Genomic DNA, 10883 nt, shown 5'->3' with positions numbered 1-10883 from the left:
GACTGACTACACTACTACATACTATATAGCTTTAGCGGGAGAAAATAATTCAGTGACAGTTTTGTGACAATTCTGATTTATCTTCTTTATCGGCCGATCTCTTTGTTTGTCCCCGCCACCACCGATTGACAGAATATTGTAGGTTGATCCCTCCCTTTCTCTCCCCGCTCGTCACGAACCATGCCCGACAACCAGAAGCGGGGCAACCGTGACGACAAACCCGCCGACCCTCACCGCAAGGAGCCCGAGCCCAAATCCTCCGCCGGGGCCCACGAAGGCGACCAGGATGGCCGTTCGCTAGCCAGTCGCATCCAAGATTCCGCGTCTGGACTCGTCAGAAATGTCTTTTCCACCTCGGGCCAGCCCTCTGCAGAGACCGCTCAATTGCTGGCCGGCAGTGGGAAAGCCCCGTCCGCCTCGTCCTCCTCACAGTCCGCCCTAGCAGCAGCGCAGCAATACCACGAAACCACCGGATTGAGTTCTTCACGGACAGCAGATCAAGCACCGGCCACACGATTCGAAGCATTCCGATCATCGTCCACCGCCCACGCCGGAGGGTTCGAGCTTCCCTCGCTCACAAAAGACGAATTCCAGCGCACGTATGGGGAAGAATCCCTCAACGGCAGCAATGGAATGTACCTTGCAGCAACTGCACCCACTGCAGCGGACTTAAGCACAGTCGACACGGGCAAAGGCAAGGGGAGATGGACACCGAGTCATCACGCTGTCGGCGAATGGGGTCTGTCTCAGGACAAACAAGGCGGACAAGCGTCCGCCCTTCCGTCTGACGGCGCCGCAGTGGTCTCCCTCCTCTCCGATTTGACCTTCGACCCCAACTTTCCCCCGTCCGCCAACGAGCCGGCAGAGATCATTGAAACCGAACTCTCCGCGCCAGCCCAGCTCACCCCCGCGGAGATCCAGATCCTCGAATCGTTCCGTCGCGTGCTTCCTACCTCTACCACCAACACACACACCACCAACCACGTAAACTCAAATAGTCTCGTCCCTGATATAAGCAGCTTCCTCGACACCGTCCCGTCAGCAGCCAATACAGACGCCGTGACCCTGCGCGACGCGGTCATGGCGGGGTTACCAGGCGCAGCGGACTGGCTCGGGGTGGAAGAGCGATACCACGACGAGGTATGGGGCTACCTGCAACCTACGCTGGAAGCCGCCGCCCAGGAGCTACAGTCCAAGGACAGGGATGGTTCAGATGGTCAAGAGGCGGATGGCCCTGCTGTACGACGTCTGAGGATGATCTTGAAGCATATGCAGACGGGTCCTGGTGCAATGGGAAAGTAGCACTTCTGGGAGGTGGACGCGATGCATGTGTTTATGTATCATGAGACAGCTCCTGGCCAGGCCTCGTCTAGGGATACAGTCTGTGCAGCATCTAGAGTTGTCCATCGAGTTGAATTACAGCGCTGCGTCAAGTATCAGCTCCACTACTATATCAAGTATATATATATCCAATTCTAATTGCCCAAATACACACATAAAACAAGCTAAGTAATACCTCCTTGAATACCCAATCCAGATGCACACTATCGTATTTGTAATCAACAATAGGAGACTCCTTATCTCTACGCTTGATCAGCACCCAGACGCAGTGCAAATCGTCCGTTCGAAACACAACTCTCCACTCCCCATCAAGCAACACAACTACACTGTGTGTATACCCACCCAAATAGCATTTGACCCGATGGATATAGTAGACCAGAACCACCAAGCAAAGTACCCCAATAATAGCAGCTATCCCATCATCTCCTCAACCACAAAACCCCTAAATCAACTAAACCATACTTGCCTGAGTACAGTGTAGTGCAGACGGCATTTACAGTATATTTTACGGGCCCAAGCGAACGAAACAAACTCCTTGCCTCTATACCTTGATACCACGATATAAACGCAGACCGACAAGTCTTCCATCTTCAATTACAGCCCCAGTAGATACCCAGTATCCAGCGCCGACGACCGTCCATTCGGATATATCTACAGCTCGCCCCCCCCCCCCCCCCCCCCCCCCACACCAGAATCGAACACACACTCTACCCAGCCAGACCTAGCTAGAACAATCATATCCACCGGCAGAGTAGCTCCCCCAATTGTATTGTCAATGGGGGAAATCCACCCCGGATTCCTAATACAAACCAACCAAAGCCAAAGAACCGGGAGACCAGGGAATACAAACACCACCCAGCACATTCATCTACCCATCCACCTCACCATCCAGTTAACTTATACACTGCAGCGCACTCCACCCCTGACCTAGGATATACAACAAGTCCCCCACTCCACCCACGCCAAATTCACCTGGGAGAAGGAACGCAATCCCCACTGGCCCACAGACATCGGACCTTTCCTCCTAACTAGATCCTCGAGGACGGAGTATCGAATATACAACCTCAATCCTCGATTTCTTCCCCTCTGGGGATCTGGATCCAATTGAGACGATACCTCCTAGACAAGACTATCACGCACAAAATTACACCCAGCAATAGAGCCACCGAATGACCGAACCACCGCACCAGAAGTATATACACCCCCAACCCCAACGGGATATACAGATAATACACGGCATCCACCCAGTAACCTATCATAACCTTTCTGCCATACCTCCACTGACACAAGCCAAACAACACAAAAAAGCCATGGAATGAGGTAACAGTTCAGATCAATTCAATTCGATTCGATTCGATTCGATTCAAGGAAACCAGGTTCGCGCCGACGAACTAAAGCGGAGAAGCGGAAGCCGGTCTCCAGTCCAGTCCAGCACGGCCTTCGGTTGGGAATGTACTGTACTGTAGGTGTAGTAGTCCTAGGATTGCAGGTCGACATGGGAGCGGTCGACAGACCAGGACACATAGTAGATAGCACACTGCAGTGACGCTTCGGTCTTTTGAGGATCTGTGCAAATGGGGGTATCAGGGATGACCGGAGTCTGTGTAGTGAACTACAACTCCCGCGTGCTCCTCTGCTCTCGCTCGGACCTCTCTCACTCTGCTCTGCAATATACCCACCGGTTACTACATAACGTTCCAGAACAAACCTACCTACCTAACACTCACCATTGGAAACCTACTAAAGCCCAAGAACAATCACCGGAAAATTGAAAATATCACTTTTAGACAGATTCATACCCAGCCAATAAATATTATATACAATTCATACGGAACCACCACCCTCAACCCTCAAATGCAAGGGTCGCATCAGCGCACCACCCTCCTCGCTTCACCTACTGCCAGTCAACCAGGTCAACTCCTCTCCGACCAAATCTTCGTCTCCAGCGTCTGCAACGACTCCACCGTCAACGGCGCCACGAGTCCGATCATCGAATTGCGCCAGAGATTCGTCGGCGCCGGACGCAGACTGCTACTCGAGGACGTGGAGGGCGGGGTGGTCGGGTAATGACTACGTGAGTCTATTGTCGCGGAGGTGGTGGTCGTGGTGGTCGTGGAGGGGCTCGCGCGAGCCAGCAGATCAATCTGGCTATTCGTCGTCGTCGTCGTCGTCGCCGTCATGCTCTTCGCGCTCAAAGACTCGCCCGCCGAGGAGGTCGGCCTCGACACCAACCCCGGGGTTAGACAGCTCGGATGATGGGGCAGATATGGACTGTCCGGGACGGAAAGCTGGGTCTCGGCGCTGCGGATGCTGCTCGCGGTCTTGGAGGCGGTCGTGCCGGTGGTGGCCTGGGATTCGGCGCGGGGCCGGAAATGTGAGGATGGCGAGGAGGCCATCGTGTCCACGCTCGGTCGGCGGGGGTCATCCGCCGTTGGTATCGTTGTCGTGGTGGTCGGCCCGCCTTCCTCGGACCCCTCTTCATACTCCTGCCCGGCGGGGATGTAGCATTTCGAGATCAGGTCGTTCTGGATGCACATGATCTTGTTCAGGGCGCGGATCAGGGCGAACTTGAAGCGGACGGTCATCTCCGGGTGCAGCGAGACCCACTCGATCAGCGCGTCTTCCACGTACCGGAGGCAGGCGTTCATGTGGATGTATTCGATGTTCAACGGGTGCAGCAGTTCTTTACCGGTGTGCATCCTCCTTTAGGACCACGTTAGAGATCTGATACGCGCACATGTAAGCAATAGCCGGAGACTTACCCTACCTTCTCCAAGTACTCCCAGTACTCCATCTGGCTTGGGTCGTTGCATAGCCGGGTCAGATACCATTTCCAGAAGATCTTGCGGCGCTCGACGTGCGGACTGTCGATCGTGAAGAGATCCTCCACGTGCGCGTGGCAGGCGGTGTTGCGAGTCCGCAACGCGCGGGCTGTGATGTCAAACTCGAGCATTTTGGAATACAGGCGATGCGTGAGGTCGGGGATCGCCGTCTTCAGGTACTTGGCGCCTTTGTTGAAGACGATTATATCATCTAGCAGGCAACCTAGGTTAGAACCTCTATAAGATCAATTGGGAAAGAAATCCGCACCTTCCACTAGATTTAGGAACGCCTTCAAATATGCGATGCGCTTCTTGAAGTCCGTGTATAGCTCCCGACGATCCACATGTCGAATATCAAACTGATCCAACTTAGGCCGGTTCGGCATGGTGGCAAGATGTGTAGCTGGTACTTTTCGATACCTTTGGTGCTGGAAGGCCCAATTCACGTGCACTGAGAATCCAACAAAGCGAGCGAGGGTATCAGAGAGTCAGTGGCCAGCCACTAAGCACAGTATTTCTCGCAGGTTGAACAGGAGGGTCAAAAAGATCAAGGATCGCTGGACGTAGAGAGGAAAAAAAAAAAAAAGCAGCGCAGGGCCTCGCGTGTGTCAGGGAAAGGAGGACCAGCATTTGTACTATCTCCGAGCAGCAACAGTAGCAGCAGCAACAGCAGCTAACCACCATTAGCACGCGACTTCTCAGCCCTTGAGTGCCTGCCTGCGTCCTTCGGGGAATCTGGGCCCTGTCGCACGCAACCCGAGGAACGCACTTCCCTGCCATGCTCCACAGGCCACCGCTGCCGCAGGTACTATACAGTACACACATCCAACGTAACCACCTCCGAGCATGCTCTCATTTCCACGGACATGTGCGAGAGAGAAGCGGATAGGACAGGACAGCCAGCTCACCAGGTTCTCAGTCCGCACCGCCCACTTTCCCACCCCTGCCCATTAACAACCGGCGGCTGAGCACGACTCATGTCGCGGCCCAATGACCACACGGCAAATAGATTAAGATGGAATTGCAGCGAAAGACAAGCGCCCCCCACTCTCACAGCGAAAAGCGAAAAGCGAAATCGTCCCCCCTGTCAATTAGACCCGGATTCGAGATTGCGAGTGGTCCCAGCAGCTTTTCAGCTCGCGCCGGGTACCATTGCCCCGATCCCACCCCGCAATTGGGTGGGATTGGTGGTGGAGCACTCATTGAACAGAGATGATCAGTAAGGTGAATCGTAATTAGGGGCCGATCCCCGAACCACACGAGGAGGGGGCTCTTCGGCCGAGGGCAGGTGTGTCGAGGCCGGGATATCGCCGGCGGGAATGACAGGGTTGGGGTTGGGTTGGGGGTTGATCAGAGGTGGTCGTATTCAAGGATTATAGTCGATGATGGTGGCGGGATAGGATAAGATAGTGGAATCATGGCGAAGGCTGCATGTTGTTGTTTTTTGCTTGCTGTTGAAAGTTGCGGCTGGCGTTGCCCGCGTGCGTTTGCCGTCGTCGGAATGGGCCGGAAATCCCGGACATCGATCTCGGGGGGGGGGGTAAGGTCAGCATAGGCACAGGCACAGGCAAGCGATCAGGCCACTTGAAACAGCCACCAATGACCGTGTTTGGTCTAGAGAGGTCGAATCATGTTGGAGATTGCAGGTGGAGTCAGGCACCGATCTAGATTGGCTTTACCAGGCCTCCCTTGAGCTAGCTCAAGGTGTCAGTCAATTCGATCAGTTGTTCCGATGGTCGAGATAGAAAAGCAGACGGTGACGGGTTCAACAACCAAAAGGAGCCAAACAATAAACAGATACGAACCAAGCTAAGATCCTTAGGTAAGCGTACCACCACGGCCATCATGCATGTATAAGACATGTCATCCATCCCTGTCCAACAAGAAACAAAAGCAATTAAATCGCTTCATCTATCAAGTCTTGTCCGAACACGAGCCCGAGGGAATACGCCCAACATGCTTCATTATGCATCTAAAATCATGGATCCAACTCCGCTCGTGCTAGTAGAGCTAGACCTGAGCAATTATCTGATCTATACACCAGACCATGGCTCCATGAACCCGTTTTCACAGTGTAATCCACACGAGGGGTCTAGAAGGCCAAGGATCCTCGATTAGGGTCTGTTTCAAATGTCACTCGTTCCCAGGAACCTAGACGGACCTGCATAGAATCAGCGCGGGCTATAGTTGCCGTTGCGTGACCCCCCACCCACGCCTCATTTTACAATGTAATACATCATCATCCCAGCGCCTTAGTGCATCACTGCTACTTATGATTTACACATATACCCCCTGTCCCATTACTGTCTGTCATGTCTCTCGTGGACTTCGCCCAAGAAGGCAATTTGAGCTAGTCCTATCCATTCGACTCACCATCTACGCATCCCGACATGTCATCAACACCGGGCCTGACCTCAGGATGAACCCTTGCTATAGTTGCTGAATTATACAGCAGAATCCAAGAATATCCTTCAATTGATATCTTATACTGCTTGTATTTTACAACCACCGCAGAAAGAACCAAACGTCTAAGCCCCATCAAAGGCATGCATGCATGCATCACAGCAAAGCGAAGCGAAAGAAAAGAAAATAATTAAACTGACGAGGGTATGTATCAACATGGCTGCAAGATCATTTTCATCCAAGTAACAAAAACAGACTCTAACGCGCAAATCACAGCTCTAGGCTGGGAGTCTGTCCCTTGACGCGACCGATCACAATGTGGGCAGCGTACTTGGGGATGACCTCGTCATCGTGGAGCATCGCGAATTCTAAAAGTGGCTGGTCAGTCTCATTCTTAAACATCGTAGAGGAAAAACCAACCTTCAGTGGCATCGCGACCCATGAAGTTGAACAGAGCATTGGCGCCACCGGGGTGCTCGTCCAACCAGTTGGTCACGTCTAATACAACACCCTTGACCACGATCCACAGGTCCTCCTTCTTGTTGTGCTTGGCCACCTCCTCCATGGAGTATTCCGTCTCGGGGATGCTGAACTTGGCCGGGCTGGTGGGCTTGGCAGACTCCGGGGCACCTGCGGGGGTGGCGCTAGACTTCGCGGCCTGGACCGAGTCAGCAGGAATTCCGGCAGCCGCGGAGACTTGACCACTACCACTACCGGCTCCAGTCCATTCGACGGCGATCTTGCCCGGGGTTGACGGGTCGATGTGCAGGGAGATCTGGCCCAGACGCTGTTGGGCGGTGGACGCGCCACCGGAGAGGAGGCGCTTGAAGAGGAACTGGCTGGCGCTGTCACCGGCAACACGGCCGTAGACGACGCAGCCCAGGAGCGAAGAGCCACCCAGGCGGTTGGCGCCATGGACACCACCGGCAAGCTCACCGCAGGCGTAAAGACCCTCGAAGGGCTGCTGCTCGCTGTTCAGGACCTCGGCGTGCTCGTTGATCTCAATACCACCCATGGTGAAGTGAAGCACGGGCTCCATAAGGGCCACGTGGAAGTCATCATCGATGCTGAAAGGCAAGTTGTGGAAGAAACGCTTGCCCCAAGGGTCTTTCTTCTTGCCATCGGCGATGGCATTGTAGTCGTCGAAGGTCTTCTTGAGGGCAGCCTCGCCGCAGCCAATCTCCTTGGCGAGCTCCTTGCCAGTCATCTTCTTCATCAAGCCACGGCCGGAGTAATGACGAGTGTGAAAGTCGAGCACATTGGAGGCCTTGCTGTTTAGCACAAGGCGGATGGGCCACTTGTTCTTCTCCTTCTCCTTCCACATCTGTCCAGAGACGTAGTCACGGTGACCCAGCTCATCCGAAAAGCGCTCACCGTCCGAGTTGAGGAGAAGACCACCCTCACCACGGAGCGCCTCGGCAGCCAGGAACTTGAACTTGGCGGTGGGATCCTTGGGGTCGACAAGACCCGTGGGGTGCACCTGGACTTTGTCCATGTCGATTCCGTTGGCGCCGATCTCCATCAACATCTTCTGACCATCACCCGTGGCGTGGGTGCCGTTGGTGCTGGACAGCCCGAAGGTGTCCGGACGGTGCTGTTTGAGCAGGGATCCATCGCCAAAGTCGGCAGCGTAGCCACCAGTGGCCAGGACGACCACACCATCAGCAGTGTGCGTCTCGCCGTTGTACTCATAGGTGACACCCGTCACAGTATTTCCGGACTTGTTGATGGAGGTAACGCGGGCCTTCTTGATGATCTGGACACGGTCGGGTTCCGACTCGGTGAGCTCTTCTAACCGTTGCATGAGGGCGTAGGTGATGGCCATTCCGGGGAACTTGGCATCGTGGCCACGGTGGGTGCGGGGCTGGGAGTGACCGCTGCGCGGAATTAGCATGATGGCTCGAAGTCACCAAGATGGTCCGGTCACAAGCACAACTCACCCCAGGCGGGAAACTAGCGTCAAATCGAGGTTGAAGACATCCTGCAGCCACTCGACCGCGGAGGCGGAATTGTAGGTCAGGACCTTAATGAGGTCCGGACGAGCTTTATCTCTGGCAGATTTGAGGGTATCTTCGTAGAAGGTCTTGACACTGTCGGGGATTCCCAGGTCGACCTGGGTGCGGGTCAGGGCGCCATTGATACCGGAAGTAGCCTTGGTGGAGTTGCCACCGAAGAAGGCTGTCTGGAGTTAGCCTCGAGGACAGAGAGAATATGGCGGCTTTAGACTGCGATCCTTATTTCTATAGCGGGAAGAAAACGCACCCTGCTTGTCTAGAACGAGGACATTTCCACCGTTGAGGTAGATGGTGTGGGCGGCACTAAGACCGGACACTGAGCGACGAGGCAATGGTCAGCAATGCGGGGAAAGCTGGAAGCGGTTAAGTCGGAGACACTCACATCCACCGCCAACTACAATAATCCTGGGGGCAGTCGTCATAATGTGTGTGAGTGTATGAGAGGATGGAGGATAGGATGGAGTGAAGTAAAAGGAGAAACAGAAGTGAGATCGGGAGAAAGAAAGGTAAAAGTATTTGAAGAAGGAGAATGATGATGGGCAGATCTTAAGAAAGAGAAATCCCCAAGGATCCGGGGGAGCGAGAGGGAGCGAGAGGGAATTCCAATGTTCAGAAGCCGATCGGGGGAGAGCTGCTTTATCGGCCGAGGCTCATCCCCATACCCTGTCCATACCATACGTATCGATACCGTCTGCCCGCTCCAGCTCCAATCCTGAGGTACTGTATGGGAACAGCTCAATACTGACAGACTGAATATCTTCAGTCAGTCTGTGCTAGTATAGCACAGTACATACTTATTGACAAGTGTGACCTTAATCAGACTGCTCACCACAACCTTAAAAACCACAACGACCTTCAAGAGGATGATAGCTATCTATAAATTGCCCCACTGGAATGTGTGTACCTGTATATTAACACAAAACCTCCCCCTTTCTTCAAACTACATACAACTCTTCCATCCATACCATCACATGCCGAAACGCAAGTTGGTTTTTTCCCCAGAAGAGTCAGCAGATGCTTTCCTTCCCCAGCCCATGATGATGACACAATGGAGCTCGAGTCCCTTTCACATGCCGCTGGGAAGAGCAAATGAGCGTGTAGGCTTAAGTCAGCCCGTCATTCCCCCGCGCGGACGATCACTTCTCCCCATCTTGGAAGTGCCAGTTTCCAATTGTCACTGTTTAAGGTATCTTTCCCCGTCTGAGAGAATCCCCCGCTGTGTCCACAATGTCGCTGAAGCACTTGAGCACTCCAGCATTCAGAGAATCACGAGAACAACCGTTACCTTTTGAGTTCTACTGTATAATCGTCGAGACAAACCCATCGTAATACACCCAAAACAGAAACCAGTAGATCACTCGCAAGTTATGTATCAATCAACCCCAGACACACCTCCCTCTCTTCAGCAGACCAACATCCCTGTCCAAGTCCAATGTACCTCGGACCGAGACATCGGATGGTGGCTTGATTGATCTACTCCGTACAGCAGTACTTCCCCTCCGACAAGAGTGAGCCACACCGACCGACTCTCAACTCCTCACCCTGAAGAACAATACTCTCCCAAGCGAACATCAACATCAAAGCCTACAAACAATCTCCGGTCCCAAATCATCAGACCGGACAAGACACATGCATGCTATACAACAAGACCCCCACAACCCACCCTCATGGTACTGTATGTACATGTAACACCGACGATACACACCCCCAAAAATCGGCAATTGATCACCTGACCCAGCCCAGTCGGCAACTGCCCACCCCCTGCTGACAGCACCACTAAATCCACCAATCAGCAACCCCCCACCTGAATTCCGAACGACAACTCATGACGTAGCAGCTGTCGTCTATTGAAATTTCCGGATTAGGTAGATTCAGTTGCCGGCATGCCACGCATCCGTCATTTCGATAACTCTCCAGGCTCGCCCCCAGCCCCAGGGTGTCTGCATGCGGTGGGTTTAAGGTTATCAACAGAGCGATGGGATAGAGTGACAAAATCTCTGAAGGCTTGGTATGGAAAGCAGTTCTTCTGTATCGTTGCACGGTTGCGAAAGCTTGTTTCTGTAATTTACCTTACTGGATGTGCTTTACCCTCGGGGCGAGATAGCCCGACCGTAGGGGGAGGACGCATCGGGGATTCGGGGTAACTGCTACAGGAAGATTGTCTTTCCCTGGTGGTCGGGCGAGCTGGGATGCCACATATTGGTGGTTCTCGGGGTAATTTCCACCTCTCGCGAGGGAGGGATACGTCGCGTCAACGGGGCAAAGGATGTTAGGTTCGTCGCTCACGGCGGTCGGGATATCA

At 53.7% G+C, this 10883-nt stretch overlaps 4 protein-coding genes across 4 annotated transcripts; 1 reads left to right on the top strand and 3 right to left on the bottom strand.

Annotated features, from left to right (window-relative positions):
- The first annotated feature begins 85 nt into the window (after positions 1-85).
- On the top strand, positions 86-1505 carry BO86DRAFT_107598 (uncharacterized protein). Its single transcript, XM_025665901.1, has one exon. It carries the CDS (start codon positions 181-183, stop codon positions 1300-1302), a length of 1122 nt encoding a protein of 373 aa, XP_025527007.1. The 5' UTR covers positions 86-180; the 3' UTR covers positions 1303-1505.
- Positions 1506-3254: 1749 nt separating this feature from the next.
- On the bottom strand, positions 3255-4549 carry BO86DRAFT_314624 (protoglobin family protein; the record flags this gene model as incomplete). The annotated part of the gene is made up of 3 exons (XM_025668052.1): positions 3255-4044; positions 4104-4374; positions 4432-4549. The coding sequence occupies 3 exons, from the start codon at positions 4547-4549 to the stop codon at positions 3255-3257; spliced, it is 1179 nt and encodes a 392-aa protein (XP_025527006.1).
- On the bottom strand, positions 4404-5083 carry BO86DRAFT_107580 (uncharacterized protein). The gene has a single exon (XM_025665900.1). It carries the CDS (start codon positions 4986-4988, stop codon positions 4644-4646), a length of 345 nt encoding a protein of 114 aa, XP_025527005.1. The 5' UTR covers positions 4989-5083; the 3' UTR covers positions 4404-4643.
- A 1541-nt stretch (positions 5084-6624) lies between these two features.
- osm1 (putative fumarate reductase Osm1) lies at positions 6625-9274 on the bottom strand. The gene is made up of 5 exons (XM_025669040.1): positions 8964-9274; positions 8829-8897; positions 8507-8744; positions 6987-8443; positions 6625-6934 (listed from the first exon to the last, which is right to left on the bottom strand). The coding sequence occupies exons 1-5, from the start codon at positions 9001-9003 to the stop codon at positions 6837-6839; spliced, it is 1902 nt and encodes a 633-aa protein (XP_025527004.1). The 5' UTR covers positions 9004-9274; the 3' UTR covers positions 6625-6836.
- Between the last annotated feature and the right edge of the window lie 1609 nt (positions 9275-10883).

This window comes from Aspergillus japonicus (genome assembly GCF_003184785.1).
Source record: "Aspergillus japonicus CBS 114.51 unplaced genomic scaffold BO86scaffold_29, whole genome shotgun sequence".
NCBI classification, from domain to species: Eukaryota; Fungi; Ascomycota; class Eurotiomycetes; order Eurotiales; family Aspergillaceae; genus Aspergillus; species Aspergillus japonicus.
The sequence above is the reverse complement of the archived record's forward strand: the minus strand, read 5'-3'. Positions and strand labels throughout refer to the sequence as shown.

Coding starts and splice junctions, on each gene's coding strand:
- BO86DRAFT_107598 (XM_025665901.1), top strand. CDS start 181: ATGCCCGACAACCAGAAGCGGGGCAACCGTGACGACAAACCCGCCGAC.
- osm1 (XM_025669040.1), bottom strand. CDS start 9,003: ATGACGACTGCCCCCAGGATTATTGTAGTTGGCGGTGGAT. Junction 8,898..8,963: donor TATTGTAGTTGGCGGTGGAT/GTGAGTGTCTCC, acceptor CTCGTCGCTCAG/TGTCCGGTCTTAGTGCCGCC. Junction 8,745..8,828: donor CCTCGTTCTAGACAAGCAGG/GTGCGTTTTCTT, acceptor AACTCCAGACAG/CCTTCTTCGGTGGCAACTCC.
- BO86DRAFT_107580 (XM_025665900.1), bottom strand. CDS start 4,988: ATGTGTGTACTGTATAGTACCTGCGGCAGCGGTGGCCTGTGGAGCATG.